At 37.2% G+C, this 16,279-nt stretch overlaps 1 protein-coding gene across 3 annotated transcripts; it reads right to left on the reverse strand.

The window, feature by feature from the left end:
- Nucleotides 1-4,108: 4,108 nt before the first annotated feature.
- Nucleotides 4,109-15,724, reverse strand: LOC109215651 (pentatricopeptide repeat-containing protein At5g65560-like). 3 transcript variants are annotated; one of them, XM_019379756.1, is made up of 4 exons: nt 12,647-15,724; nt 12,452-12,534; nt 7,296-7,427; nt 4,109-4,830 (listed from the first exon to the last, which is right to left on the reverse strand). In XM_019379756.1, the coding sequence occupies exon 1, from the start codon at nt 15,408-15,410 to the stop codon at nt 12,711-12,713; it is 2,700 nt and encodes an 899-aa protein (XP_019235301.1). In that variant the 5' UTR covers nt 15,411-15,724; the 3' UTR covers nt 4,109-4,830; nt 7,296-7,427; nt 12,452-12,534; nt 12,647-12,710. The 3 variants fall into 3 exon arrangements, with proteins under 3 accessions (XP_019235301.1, XP_019235300.1, XP_019235302.1); XM_019379755.1 differs by lacking the exon at nt 4,109-4,830 and having other exon boundaries at nt 7,027-7,427; XM_019379757.1 differs by lacking the exon at nt 4,109-4,830 and having other exon boundaries at nt 7,027-7,427; nt 12,452-12,579.
- Between the last annotated feature and the right edge of the window lie 555 nt (nt 15,725-16,279).

Below are 16,279 nucleotides of genomic sequence, written 5' to 3' on the forward strand. Positions count from 1 at the left end.
ATCAGTCGTGCATCGACGGATTGGGATTTCCTGATCGAGGGGCGAGATGTGATTTCTGTGTGTTGATGTTGGGCCAGTCTGGAGGACTTGAGGCCGGGCTCTACTTGTAGCTTGAGCACTGAGGTGTTGATTGTGTAAGCACGTGCTTCTGGATTTATATGTTCGGTAATGTCCCTATTAGTAAAAGTGATGACTGAATGGCTATGTGATGAGTATGATGTGACTGCGAGATGTGCTCATATGATTTGAATGTGGCGAGAATGGTCTGCTTGAAGGTAGAAAGAACTATTTGGTGCTTGATTTCCATCTTGATTGGATGTATAACCCCGAGTTAGGGGTGTGTGAAGGATCTTTTCATGTTGTTTAGTTGGGGGAGTGGAGTAGATTTCATGTTACGATATGAGTCAGACTCAGGAAGATTTTGTGATTGCGTGATGTCTATAACGGTGGAAGGGTATGAAGAGATGTTAGTTTGAGGCGAAGCAGGTAGGTTATCTCCTGCGGAGTGTTTTGAAGTTATGTGATCCTTTTGTTGTTTGTTGGAAGACCTCTTGTACCGGTGAAATATATGTGTTGCAAGTTGAATTTGGATCGCTTAAAAGAGTGGGCTTGACCTTTACGAGGGTGAAAGCGAGATTCGCAAGATATTTTTAGTACTAAATGGCTTGTGTTGCACGAGCTTATGAAGGGTTGAGTTTAATCTCACTATGGTATTATGGCGGTATTGGAGTATGGGCATTGTGAGTTCTGTGTGTTTTGACCTATGGCTTTGAGCCAAGTGGGGGAGTCTGCTATTGATTAGTTGATTGCACGGTTATGTGCTGTATCACTTTCAATTTGAGGTATACCAGTGAATCGGTTGTGGCTTGTAGGGGTTGGGATCGAGGATGACTCGAGTAAAGGAAATTTTGGATAGGGGTCGTGTTATGCTTTATGGGTGTACAAGAATCATGGAAGACTTGAGTTGTTATTGGTGAAGGATGTAATGTGCATGGAGCAGGAAATTAATTGTGTCGGCTAGCCTAGTTTCACGATAGGTGCCATCACGACTGGGTCAGTTTTAGAGGTCGTGACACATTAAGAGTAAATAAACACCAAATCCACCTGATAAGCAGCCCTACTTACTCATATATTCACTCCATCATACATGTCATGGATCCTCGAATATACGCTACAGGCACTCCTTTAGCCTCCAAACATCTCCATAGGACCTCTCTTTGGACTTTGTCATAAGCTTTTTCTAGGTCAATGAATACCATATGCAAGTCCTTCTTCATCGCCCTATACTATTCCACCAATCTCCTCACAATGTGAATGGCTTCAGTAGTTGACCGTCCTAGCATGAAACCAAACTAGTTCTTAGAAATGGACACACTACTCCTCATCCTCCCTTCTATCACCCTCTCCAAACTTTCATCGTGTGGCTCAACAACTTGATACCCCTATAGTTGTTGTAGTTTTGGATATCGCCCTGGTTCTTGTACAATAGAATCATCGTACTCTACCTCCACTCTTAAGGTATCTTCTTTGTCCTAAAAATGATATTAAGCAACCTAGAGAGCATTTTCAAACCCGCCTTACCCACACTCTTTCAGAATTCCACAAGGATCTCGTCTGGCCCGGTCGCTCTATCTCTACTCAACCTACGCATAGCCCCTACAATCTCCCTTACTTTTATGTGTCTATAGTACCCAAAATTTTGAAGTCGCTCCGAGTAATCCAACTCACCTAGCTCAATGCTCTTATCTCCCTCTTCATTCAACAGTTTATGGAAGTAAGACTGCCATCTCTGCCTAATATGTGCCCCCTCCAACAGAGCTCTACCCTCCTCGTTTTTTATGCACCTTACTTGGTGTAATTAGTAACATATAATCATAAATTTAAGAAACATTAAAATATAGATAGAAAATCTCAATGGCAATGCATATAAAACTACCGTAACAATTAATTAAATAAACTTAAAACTAAACTCTAGATAAATAGGTGCTTATAGTATATAAAAAATTATCTTAGGTCGTTTACTTGCAAATAAGTTATACTAGAATTATAATGTGAGATTATAATATCGTACAAAATAACGATGTTATTTTAATGGATATGTTTTTATTGGTAAATATTTATTTAATTGAATTAAAAATGGGATACACACGTATAAAACATATATGTTTGTTTTTACTATATGTAAATATAAACAATTTTATTTTCAATTTTAACCCTGATCTTCTTAAGGGGCTTTTGGAGAAGTCCTCCTTGGTTAATTTAACTATTTTATTCAGAAATCACTATTCCTAATCATAATATGACCAAATGACTCGTACCATATTGGTTTGTGCTCAACACGAGGCTACAACCGCTTTCATGGGCTGCTTCCCAGTCCATGGCCTTTTTGTTGTGTTGAGTATGTTTGAGCAAAGTCCCACATGAAAAGTAGAAAGGAAAAAAAAATTATACTTATAAGGAGTTGGATGCTCTTAATGGGTAAAAATTGTCCGGAGCGCCCAATTTGGTCGCCCCCATTTAACCTATACCTATTTTTTTTAAAAGTTTTAACTTGTACCCACTTTTTAAACAACTTCAGCCCCCTTTCTCCTCCTCCTTCTCCTCCTCAAAGTTATATCCGCCCTCAATCCGATAGTTCCATTAGAAGAAATTCAAAGCTTCCTTACCAAATATTTTTTGGTGATGCTGTCAAACTGTTCTATAATTCCAAAAGACCTGAGAAAAACAAGGTATTCAAGACCCACAGTAAGTCAATAGGACTGAAAAAGGTTAAACATGAATAAATAAATGAGAAGAAATTAAATAGGCAACCAGTGGTAGTGGAAAAGTATCCAACAGAGAAACTTCCTAGCTTCTATGTTTAAATGATACTGTCTTTGAATATCAAGTTAACACCATTTGAAGGAGGCAATCCAATCAAACCAAATTGACATCGAATCATATGGAAAGTCAGTTAAAACTTCAACTCTAAGAAGGTTGCAGTTCGCCGGTTACAAACAAAAACTTCAGCTCTAGAGCTGAAGTTTGCCAGTTACAAAACAAAAACTTCAGCTCTAGAGCTGAAGTTCGCCAGTTACAAAAACAAAAACTTCAGCTCTAGAGCTGAAGCTCGCCAGTTACAAATCAAAAACTTCAGCTCTAGAGCTGAAGTTCGCCAGTTACAAAAACAAAAACTTCAGCAATTACAAACAAAAACTTCAGCAAATAGAGAACAAAACTTCAGCTACTATACTTAAGTTCAGCAATTACAAACAAAAATTTCAGCACACTTGGTTCAGCACACTTGCTACTTCAGGCCCGTCTACTAGAATGCTGAAGTTTTGCGTGATTGCCTTTGCTACTTCAGCCCTGTATGCTGAAGTTACGCGAAAAAGTGGGTACGCTTGCAATTTTTTCTGCAAAGCGGGCACAATTTAAAACGTGACCCAAAAAGCGGGTATAGATGCAAATGCCCCTAACTTCATATGAACTGAACGTAAGGAGCAGGTGGAAAACCTCCAATTTATTTTGAGAAAGATCTACCAAATAAAGTTGAAATGGAAGAGATAGACCTAGTCAACAACTTGTTTTGTACAGTGACAATATAATGGAGACAGGCAGGTATATGAACTGTCTATCTAACATTTGAAGCACACTAAAAAGCATTTCCTTGCATATGAAAAGAGTCTAGACAGTATTCATTATTCATTTGTATCATTTGAGCTTTTGCTTAGGATTTCAAGATACTGTCTTTTTTATGTTGATCGATCAATCTCGCCCTGTTCAAGTGATCATCCCGAGCCCATTATCTTAAATATTATTGGTAATGGGCCTAACATTTAACAACAGTCCAAGGAAAATAACACTGCATTGTTGCTCTCAAAATAATAGCAAAAAATATAGATTTTTTGTATATATATACGTTTTTGTATGTTATATACAAAAAATATACAAAATTTATGACTATTGTGGCTATCAGATGTAAACAGTTTCAGCCACGGGAGTGATCTTTGCCCTTTAACGTACCCATATCATGTAGTTTTTGTTTTTTCTCATCAAGATCAAACTTGATGTGAATTCCATGATTTACTTATATTCTCTTCATCTTGGTTATATAAATATACAGACAGGATCGGAAATGTTACTACATACAATTCAATTCCCAGATTTTGTTGACCAAAAAAATAAAATATCCCAGATTCTTGAAAAACGAATTAAGGAAACGTGATTACATAGGGATCAGGAGAGCTTGAACAATGATATTTTTTTTTACAGTCGGGAGAACAAGTAAAAATGAAATAAAAATCTGACAAAAAATTATGATATGCCTATAAATGAAAAGAGGCAAAGGCAAGTCTTGGAGCAACTGTAAAGTCGTTTCCTTGTGACCTATAAGTTACGGATTCGAGCCGTGAAAGCAGCCACTAATGCTTGAATTAGGGTAGGCTGTCTACATCACACCCCTTGAGATGCAGCACGTCCCGGACCCTACATGAACGCAAAATACCTTGTGCACCAGGCTGTCTTATAAATGAAGAGAGGTATCAACATCAGAGTTTTCAAATATACGGTTTGCACTAAAACCTGACCAAAAAGTTCGCGTCTTCATAGCTCTAAAACCTGTTTGATTGCTGTTATTCAAGCTAAGTCCAAGTGAAAGATGATCCTTTTCAGATGGAAAAATTACCATTTCATCATGTTGTAATTCTTGATTCTGTGCAGGAATACAATTCTTGGTTGAAATATTCATCACCTGAGGTTCTGGGAACAATTTGAGTGTCTTGTCTTCTCTTTGTTCTCTTGCTTTTTCCAATTGTCTGAATCTTTCTTGTAATAATGCAATTGAAGGACCTGCAATATTATTAGTATCATTATTCGGCCTTTCCATCGATCGAAAGACTGCTTTAAACAAAATGGATATATAGAGGGGAAAAAGTCTAGAGATCAAGAACAGCTTCAAAATGTGAATACTTATGTTGATTTTGCCTTAGTTTGTGCATATATATATAGGAGAATGGCTAAGTTTTTTTGTGTTGGTTTATTGAAATTTCAGAAATGACGTATTAAGGAGGCAAGAATCAGGCGACTAAGGAAGAAAATCCAAAAAGAAATGTTTAGAATGATTATGTTAAGGTAGGCTGTTTTGATTTGGAAGGGGAGTCTTGGCGTAACTGGTAAAGTTGTTGTCATGTGACCAGGACGTCACGGGTTCAAGTCGTGGAAATAACCTCTTGCAGAAATGCAGAGTAAAGCTGCGCACAATAGACTCTTGTGGTCCGACCCTTCCTCGGACCCCGCGCATAGCGGGAGCTTAGTGTACCGGGTGTTTTTTTTAGGCTGTTTTGATGTGAGTAGAAGGCAGGAGGACTTTTTAGAAGAGGAAAATGGTGAGAAGAAATGTCCAAATATGATGTATGTAGTACTTGGAATATTGTGTTTGAAGGAATAAAGGGTTAGGTATTGTTACGTCGGTATGTTTTTTTTATATATTTTTGTTGAGGCATTGTTTGTTTTATTAATTATGTCTTATGATTTCAACATCCAAATTTTTGAATAGGGGAGGAGAAAGCCATGCAATAAAGACAAATATTGTAGTGGTCATCTTTTATGGAGTTTTTGTTGGTGTGAATGAACTTTCCCTTTCTCATTTTCGTTTTCCTAATGTGGGGAGAATCCAACCAAACATTACTAGAACTTCCCAGAGATAAAGAAAAAACCAAACAAAACATGAATCTAAAGGAACATCAATGTATTAGTCAGAAATAGCATTCAAGGGCAGGGTCTAAATGGTCAATAAAAGGGGATGAAAATCATCAAAAGCAGAGATTAAGTAATTTTTTTCCATCTACCTTAGTTTCGGTGGACAGATCTATCCAGTACCAGTGGAGAAGCCAATAATTTTGCTAAGAGTATTCAAGATTTAATATATATGTATAAAAAGTAATATCTAACCTATATAACATATATACTATATAGTTATCCGGCGAATGGCGTTCGTTATTGCTCCACCCCCAATCGATACTTGTATTGGTAGAAGATAACAGAAATCCAATAATGTACCCATATCATATGATGCTTGTATGATGCATACAGCAGTATTAAGTAAAACGAATAAATGATATGGCACTGAAAGTTGAGATGGCTCCAAATACTAAAGAATAAAATTCATAAAATGCTCATTCAGTAGCGACAATATATATTCGTAATATAAGACAAGATTTGGCATGCATGATTTGGACCTCTTTGAGCCACGCATTCTGTTGGTACTATTTCCACGTAGGTCAACAAAGTTACAGAAACTTCTTCACTTTTCTTTTTTCTTTTTTTTTCTTTTTTGGATTCCACTTTGTTTAGTTTTTTTTTATATCCATCAGAACCTTATCATGTCACACAAGTTGTATTCATCATATCATCTCAAATATTTGGCATCTGATAAGTGTTGAATAAACACATTGAATGTAACCCGACGTGAGATAATACTCAAGGTGCACGCTAGGGCTGTGAACGGATCGGATCAGATTTAGCACATTTCGGATTCGGATTTCGAATTCTAGAAAATGCAATCCGAATCCCATCCGAATTATATCGGATCGGATCGAATTTTAAAGTTGGGTCGGATCGGATTTCAGATCGTATTATTATGCTCAAAGTTGCAAACTAATATGTATATTTTCTTTGTAAACGAGGCAATACATTAAGAAAAATTCATGTTTATGCAATTATGAAAGTACTATGGTGCCAATATAGCTAAATCTAGCAATTGTAAAGGTAATAACTTGGAGGAAGATGTAAAGGAAGTACTGACTATCGGAAATTAAAGTGTACTATTTATACATTGCCCAATAATTTCGGATTTCGGATCGGATCGGATTAAAATATACCAATCCGAATCCGATCCGAAATCCGAATTTTAATAAACACAATCCGAAATCCGATCCAATCCGAAATCCGAAATTGAATGGATCGGTTCGGATTTCGAATATCCGATCCGAATGAACAGCCCTAGTGCACGCAAGTAGATCCAGACACCGCCATTAGCAAAAATAAAACCCAAAAAACTTTTGTGTGTACATATCTTATTAGCTGTAACTATGTCTAAATCAATACAAGTACAAACAGCATCCTGCTCAACTCGAAATCATAAATACAATGACAAAGTAAATGTTCATCAATTGACAAAGATTTCTGAAGCTAAGCAGGATCTATGTACATCAAACTGCTCCTGTTATACCTCCATGTTAATTCAAAAAATGGAACTACACTCTAAAATTTACATGAATCTAGTATTAGAGAAGAAAGAAGAGAAAAGAATGAACCTTTGGACCGAGGTATATGTGTCAAAGAATCAATATGGCTGCTCTAGTCGATGCCTTGAGGCTTGATTCCTACTCCGCTGGACATGAAAAATGCCATAAGCAGGTGAGAATTGACAGCTATCAGAATGGATCCTGCAGTAGAACACAAAGAATAAAATTAAACCCTGATTAATTTCCATCCCGACACCAAAAGATATCAGGCCACAGAGAAGAGTTGTTGATCTTCTGTTTACATATATATCAAGTTTTACATCAACGCAAAGAAGGATGAGGAGGATAGAAAGGGTCCTAGCCTAGCCCTCAAAGATACAAATAGAATGTGCAAATTGAAAAGCTCATTCAGATGTTCTCCATTTATTTTAAAATTTTGCCTTCACATCTCTTTTTTCTTTTTCCTATTTCCATAAGCATCGCTCCAAGTTTTTGGATCAGTGAAGTACGAACTGGGGCACCTTTAAGAAAAGTCAAGAGGTCCCCTAGATGTCTAAGTTACCTAGTCCTATTTTTATTTTATTCTTTTGATAAGCAACAGTTACCTAGTTGTATTAATACTGGCTTTCCTTGATCTCCATGCTAGGTTCCATTCTAATAGCGGGGGAACATATACAGAAATAGATATACAGGCAAGACTATGTACAATGGAAGTTAATCATTTCCACAAGCCAATTACTTACATCTCCTTTCCCTTTACATTCCCAACTACCAAAAATATCTATTTCTTCTCATCAACATTCATGTCTATAAGGAAGGCAAAGCAAGAGGGGCTTTGAAGCACCAGGAGAGAAATGGAAATGAAAAACAACAAGATACAGTAGAGCAAACAACTTTATAGACGAAGAGACGAAAGGCTTCATTTTTTTTGTTCCATGTGCAAGTTCTTTTCCTGCTATTCAGATTAAAAATTTCCGTGCTCCCTTCTCTTCTCCTCCTTTTACCACTACGGCTCCTTTGCACTAAATTAGAAGTTCTTCATTTTGAGTTCTCAAGTCAATTCATGGATAATATAAGTAAAGGGTGATTATTCCTTCCTGTTACTACTGTAGTTGTTGTCAATACAATAGTATTGTTATTATAATGAGTGAACCATAATCTTTCTAGGCTAATTAATAGAGAAAAGGACATAATTTTGTTAACTAAAGCTAATTTTCTTGTGGAGATCCAAAAATTCTAGATAAATCAAGTTTCTATTTAAGTAAAAGTGAAACCCCCAAATAAAAGTGGTACAGAAAAGGTTGGTATCTGGAGAAAATAAGACTTCCTATGAGGAGTATCCGATCATCTCAGTGTTTGAAAAAGAGATCGCTTCGTCGCTTTAAGCGCGAAGCGACCAGCCATCGTTTTTCCCAGCCCGAGGCAACTCGACCAGGTGAAGCGTGCGCTTCAGTTGAAGAAGCGACGAAGCGATGAAGAGACAGAAGCGACGAAGCGCTCGCTTCTGTTAAGAGGGGCCTTTTTTACAAATAAAAAAAAAGTTTGGGACTGTTTTTTTTATTATACAAAACAGACCCCTAAGACCAAAATTGATCATTTCTCTCTTCTTCGATCGACATTGCTGCTGCTAGGGTTTCAACTTCCTCCATCCAATCCAGGTAATTTTTCTTCTTCTCATTTTTTTCTTTCTTCTTCTTGTTCCCGTCCAGCGTCTGCCCTTTTTTTCTTTCTTTTTCCTTCTTTTTTCCTTCTTCTACTTCTCTTCTCTTTTTCACTTTTTCTCCTCCAGCGTCTGCACAGCTAGGGCAGGCGCTGTTTTTTTCTTTTTCCCCTTTTATTCTTCTTAATTTTAATATGTATTTTAGTTTATAGAATTACTTATTATATATATGTGTTATATTTTTCAGTTTATTTGATTTTTTAATGTGTATTTAAGTTTATAAAATTAATTATTATATATATATATATATATATGTGTGTGTGTGTGTGTGTGTGTTATATTTTAGTTTATTTGATTTTTTTAATGTGCATTTCAGTTTATAAATTAATTATTATATATATTATATGTATTTTAAGAATTGCGCTTCACTTCAATGAAGCGTGCGCTTCGCTTTTGAAGCGAGGCGAGCCCCTGTCGCTTTTTTGCGCTTCGCGCTCTCAAAAACACTGGATCACCTACAATAAATAGGATCCCAAAGGTACTCCAGTTTTTCACAAAATAAGAGCAGTGACCCTCTGCTATAAATAATGAACTTCCAATCTCTTCGAAAGTCTGATTCCTTCCTCTCCAAACGTCATGAGTTTTAAATAAGCAACTTCTGATTCCTTTCTCTCCAAACGTCATGAGTGTTAAGTAAGCAACTTCCATAAGCTCTTTTCATTCTCTTCCTACTAGTTGCCCAACTAATAAACAAGCCTTTCAGTTGCTGTCATTACCTAGTCAATACCAAACAGGCTCCAAATTGTAGAGTCCAAGCTCTTTCCTTCTCTCTTTATTTTTTTGGATGACATTGGTGTCGGGTCAATTTGCGGACACCTCGACCGTTCTATCAGGTACCTGCTACCTTCCACCAGCATAAGTACCGGGTAACTCAGCCTTTCCTTTCTCTTCCTTCTAACTGCTCGACTTAAAAACAAGGCTTTAACAGTTGCCAATATTACCTATTTCGTATCAAACAGGTTCCGAATTGTATCGACGGCCATAGAAACTGTCAGTGCAACAATAAGTGGATCACATCTTTCCCTTATCTCTTACACATATAACACCAACTGATGAGTGATCTTTCTCTTCCTCAGATTTTTGGTAGCAAAGATGGCGCCCCTAGCTGCCAAACAAACAAAGACTTAGGGGTCGTTAGGTTGGGAAACAAGTCAAAGCAGGATTAGTTATCCCGGGATTAGTTATTTCGGGATTAGTTATTACGGATAACTAATTCCGAGATTAGTTATACCACGATCTTATCCCAATCAAACGTGGGATAAACTCATTTCAAATTTAATCTCCGGATTAATTATCCCTTACCTCTCGCACCATACAAGCCCTTAAAAGTTTTATTTGCACCCTTGGTGCTATACTAAGGACTACAGAAAGTCCCTGTCCCGCCCTTCTCAGTAACCTGTGAGAGAGAGAGACTTGACTGTGAAAATCCTTTGCTCTGTCCTTCTCACTTCCAGGACCTCTGACCTCAGTGAAAAGTCGAATATTGATCTAGCACTCCTTATCATCTAAGGTTGTCCACACAATCAGATGTCCAAAATGAACCCTTCAGACTTCAATCTAGCGAAGGTTCACCACAGCTTAGACTGCCTCACAGCCCCAGATTGATAAATGGGAATCTTTATTTCTCTGAAAAGCAGCTCAGTTGAACCACTCTCCCGGATGATAATCATGTGGATTAGGGTTCACATACACAAGAAAAACTTGATATCTTTGAAGATTCTCATACCGCAATAAAAAGTTAAATACAGGTGTTGGCAAATACATTTTGAAAGAGCATTATGGAGCTGTCTAGTATAAATGTAGTTATCCTATTTCAGCCAGCCTATCTCATCGTGATTTGAAATACTTGCAACTAAACATTCAAGAGCATTCAACTTCTATGTAATCTGCAGTGAAATCGATTTGATACTGAACAAGAAAGCCTTATACTGCTCCATTTAAAAAAATAAAAAAAAGGAGCCTTATACTGCTTGACACATTTGTTCTGTTATATCTTACCTTATAAAAAGAAAGTACTGTTTGACACATTTTCCTCCACTACCTCCAGGAGTCACTAGGGGCGTAAATTGCTGAGATTTAACATTCAATCTAGAAACGAGAGAATAATCATGGAAACTGAAACTTCCTTCCTCATAAAATAGCCGCTTTCCTTCTAAATGATTTAGTTCCATACTAAACAAGCTGATTCTTAGAATAAAAGGGAGTGAGACCTTTAGAGATTCACCGCTACTCATAAACTTTGAGCGAAAGTATGAGACACACCAAATATAAAGGGTTTTATGATCAAGGGAGAAGAAGTTTCTTCTTCAGTTTTTTCCGTTGTATTGAGCATGAAAAGGCAGATTATCTTATTCTTATGTCATGCTTCACTTAAACTTCATTAAGAAGCACGAATGTGGTGGGGGTGGCAGTGGAAATTTATATACCTTTTTCCTTTTCATTGTTTATGTGATCAACCATCAATGGGAGTGAACCCGATGCAAAGATTGCAAAAGACAACTGCCTATTCTGATTATTTGTATCAAGAGGTTAATATGAAAACACTACTATGTTCGGATACATGAATATCAGACTGCTGCTGCTGTTTGTTGTCAGGGTAATTGATAATCTTTAAGGCTATTAATCCTAGATGAACTATCTTCTCTGATGGCAGAACGCTTGATGACTAAGTATCTGAGATTCTGAAAGCATAAGGAACTAAGGAAGGAGCTTTTGTTTTGTGGATAAGGAATGAACTTAATTATCTGTTACTACTAGTCTACTACAATGTACCATCAATTCATACACGCTCCTTCCATTTCGCTAACTGAAGATTCTTCACGATTTGTAATATTTGAATCTTTCACTGCTTGGTGTTGAATGTTCATCTCATTTTGATAAACTGCATTAAATCTTTCTTCCTATTTTAGAAAGAGGATTATTCCTAATGAACATGCACCAACTATTCATACAAATGTCTGAATAGATTATTTTTCCAAGCAAATGATGTCAGAAGTCCCAATTTTTTTTTTTTGAAACTGGTAACTTCAGAAGTCCCAAAATTGAAACAACCACATACCCAATATAATTCCACAAGTGGGATCTGGGGAGAGTAGTGTGTATGCAGCCTTACCCTACCTTGTGCAGGTAGAGAGGTTGTTTCCGATAGACCCTCGGCTCAAGCAAGCATGTATAACCAATCACAACAGAACAGAGAGATTTTTTTTGAAATTTTACAAACAAAAAAAAACCCGAAAGTTAACATAGCTATTATAACTGACTATCATGCTGGAACTGACGTATAAATGCTGTATAATCACAGATGGCAAGAAAGTGTATACTAATCTAGATACTTAAAAATGACTTCAAAAGAAAGAACCAATATATCCTTCTCAAAAAAAGAAAGAACCAATATATTGTACTGCTTCAACTATTCCCCCCAAAAGCCGCTTTGTTTGTTTAATTTTACTATAATAAGCAAACTTAGGCAAGAGAAAACAAAGTTTTAAAAGTCAATCTCACGCACCTTCTCATTTGACCTGCAAAGGTCAGCTCCTTCAACATGAAGCTCAGCCAGAACTCAGCTTACTCGCATTTGAGGAGCAGCTTCTGAAACAGAAGATTTTTTTCTGCTTAGCTTCCTCTTCAAACAAGCTACAGAGAAAGTAGTTGAAGCAACCATACATGAGAGGCTATATTGTTAGATGAAAAATAAACTTACCTATTTCTGATTAGTGGAGCTGCAGATCAATTGCACCTCAAAAAATTCATTTGACTTGCATCATTTAACCATCTAGTTTAGACAATTCTCTTGCCAAGATAACATATGTCTGGAAACTAATAGTGCAGCTCTTGGACTCCATGACATGAAGAAGCTTCATGCACAATTCAGATTCTCTCTCCTTCAGTAAACCATCAATCAGAATGGTCCAAACAATCTCATCACCGTTCCACTGTTTCCCAAGCATGTTTTCAAATAAAACTTCAACTTCTTTTAGTCGGCTTTTTCTACAGAGAGCACAAATGAGTGATTGATAAATTGACAAAGGAGGCCGAAAACCTTGTAGAATCAATGAATCAAATATTTCCATAGCGGCGTCCATTTTCAGATTCTTGCAGTAAGAAACTATAAGAGAGCAATTTACTGCACTAGTAGGACTGAAGCCCTTCTCTCTCATATGTTTTATCAACTGGTCTGCCTCAGCAGTTTTACCTTCTCTAGAAAGGCCAAGAACTAAAGTACAGTATGTGCCTGCATTTGGCTCACAACCAATTTCAGACATTCTATCTAGGAGAGTACATAACAGTTCAAAACTAACATCCTTCTTGCAAGCTGTGCTACTATACACTGTTTCATGCTGGATGGCAACCTCCCCTGAAATCAACTGACACTCCTGTTGCAATCCTTTCAACAAGACACCAAAGGTTCTATAATTTGGTTCACAGCCCTTATCAACCATCTGGCGAAGAAGTGATAACGCATGATCTAGCCTACCCAATGCTACAAAACCATCAATTAGTGAAGTATATGTCACATAATCAGGAGCTAATCCTTTTTTCTCCATTTCTCTGAGTAAGATCTCTGCCTTATCAGCCTGGCCTTCAAGACATAAACCATAGATAAGTGAACTGTAAGTATACAGGTTAGGCGTGCAATTTCTTCTCTGCATATCATGGAAAATCTTAAATGCAAGTTGAGTCCCCCCATTCCTACAAAGCCCGTCAATCAAAGTTGAGTAGGTGATGACATTTGGGAGCAGTCCACTTTCTGCAATCTTATTACAAAGTCTCTCTGCTTCCAAAAGCCTATTTTGTTTGGACAAACCATTTATAATAGCATTGTATGTTTCAATGCCTGGACTGCAACCACTCTCTTCCATCCTTTTAAGTAATGCGAGTGCATCGTCCACTTTCCCTTCCTTGGAAAGACCATCAATTAAAGCTGTATAGTTGACCTGGTTTGGACTTAGACCATGCTTTATCATTTCCTGGAAGAGAGCTGAAGCCGAGTCAAGCTTGCCCCTCTTGCAGAAACCAGAAACAAGTTCTGCGTAAGTCCATTCATCAGGTTTACATCCATTATTCTTCATCAAATCCAGCAGTCTCGCAGCATTGTTGAGAAAGCCTCGTTGAAGGTAGCCGTTAATGAGGGTATTATAAGTAATCACTGTAGGAGCCGGACCCACCTTTAGCATTTCAGTGAGTAGAACCATTGCCCTTTCAATATTCCCAATCAAGCATAATCCATGGATAAGTATATTGCAAGTTATAGTGTTGGGTACATATCCATGTGCTTCCATCCAACGGAAAATTCTAAAAGCATTACCAACTTTTCTTGCTCCACATAATTCATTTATCAATACATTGAATGTAATTATAGTTGGGAGCAAACCTTTTCTAATCATGTTGTGGTACAATCCAATCGCCACTTCAAGGTGGCCAGATTGAGACAGCCCGCTAATTAGAGCTGTATATGTCTGGACATTCGGTTCACATCCCCTCTTTCTCATGCTCACTACAAGATCAACAGCCTCCTTCTCCCGTCCAACTGCACACAAGGAACTAACTGGAACTGTGTATGTATACACAGTGGGTTCAATGCCTTTCTCAATCATCTCCTCAAGCATACCCAAAGCCTCATCAACTCTCTCCTCCGTGCAGAGTCCATTTATAAGAGTAGTATAAGTTGCTGCATTCGGATCTATTCCATCTTGAACCATCCTATCAAACACCATAAACGCTGCATCCAAATCCTTGTTCCTACAATGCCCAAGAATCAAAGATGTATATGTAAATACATCAGGACTCAGATCGCGCTGATAAATATGACTCATTATCAACATGGCCTCCTGAACTCTCCCTTTCTTGCACAATATATTTATCATTGTGTTAAAAGTCAATAAACTCGGTTCCATTCCGTTACTCATGATTTCTTGATAAGCACTCTTAGCTGCCTCAACCAAGTCAAACTTACCCAACTGAATCAACAAAGTATTAAAGCTATACAAACTGAACCCAAGACCTTTTCTGCTAAGTTCACTTAAATACTCAATAACCCATTTCATTTCCTCCTCATTCCTACAAGATTTGATCATTAAAATCCTCACATGATCAGCAGGAGCAAATTTCTTATCAAAAACAAGCCTATTTAACATCGAAACATAACAGCTCATATCGTGTTTGTAAAAATGCCTCTTAGAAACCCAATAAAAAAACTGCAAAGCTACCTCAGTATTTTCATGGATCTCAACGAGTTTCGCCACGTGGCGTGGTCTTAATTTGGAGCTCAAGGATTCAAGCTCTCTGCTTGTCTTCCATTGCATTCGCGGATTAGACAAAATTTCAGAAACCTTTGAAATAATGAAAGAGAATTTCTTTTTCTCTCCTGTATGTAAGGAATCAAATTGTTCACTAATTTCGGGTACTGAAGAAAATTGAAGACGGCCCAGATGAGAAAAACGCCTGGGTTTAAGGGTCTTTAACATTTCGAGTGGTGAAACTGAGGATAATAACAGTGAGAAGAGTTCATTAAGATGTCGCGGGATGAGTTAGAAAATGGAGGAGTATTGTTGTTGGGTTGAGTCATAGGTGAACGTGGTCATGAGAAGACCACAACAGAGATGGTGAAAGAGAAGAGAGAATAACGGGGGGCTGCGTAGGCTAATGGCATCAAATTTGAATAGCCAAACGGGCCCCAAATGCTTGCTCCTTAGATGGAGTCTCTAAAAAGATTTTTAGGGTTATTCTTGGGTTTCAAAAATCGTTTGAGCAAGATGGAACTAGTTTTCCTATTTCTTTTCTTCTTCTTTTTTTTCATCTATTATTATCTTTCAAACTTGAATTCCATATCTCTTATTAAAAATTAGTATAAAATTCACACGGTACGAATATTATTAAAAAGAATACTAATCATGTCAAGTTATCATTTAATTTATCGAGCAAATAAGAGATACTATTGCTTTGATAGAAAAATGTTAATCATGTCGAATTATAAGATATTGTTGCTCTAATTTGACTAATATCTTGTTTATCATTGCAATAGGCGCACTAATATAATCAATATAACACTACAGGAAGCAAATCTGAATAATTTCTGTTCTTTATTTTTCTTTACTAAATTATCTACTAATAAAGCAACAATCTTTCCGAATTAGAGTTACTAGTGTTCCTATTTCATCTTATTTTTGTGTCCATATTTGCTTTTGAGCTTGAATTTGAGTGTTATAAGAAGGCAGGGAAAGAGGCGAAATTAGCAGTCATAGCGACTAAGACTGCAGCATTTGAACGAATATATGAGGATCTTAGGGTCAAAGGAGGTGGCAGGAAGCTGTACAAGTTAGCCAAGATTAGGGAC

The sequence above is a fragment of the Nicotiana attenuata genome, unplaced genomic scaffold, assembly GCF_001879085.1.
Source record: "Nicotiana attenuata strain UT unplaced genomic scaffold, NIATTr2, whole genome shotgun sequence".
In the NCBI taxonomy this organism is placed as follows: domain Eukaryota; kingdom Viridiplantae; phylum Streptophyta; class Magnoliopsida; order Solanales; family Solanaceae; genus Nicotiana; species Nicotiana attenuata.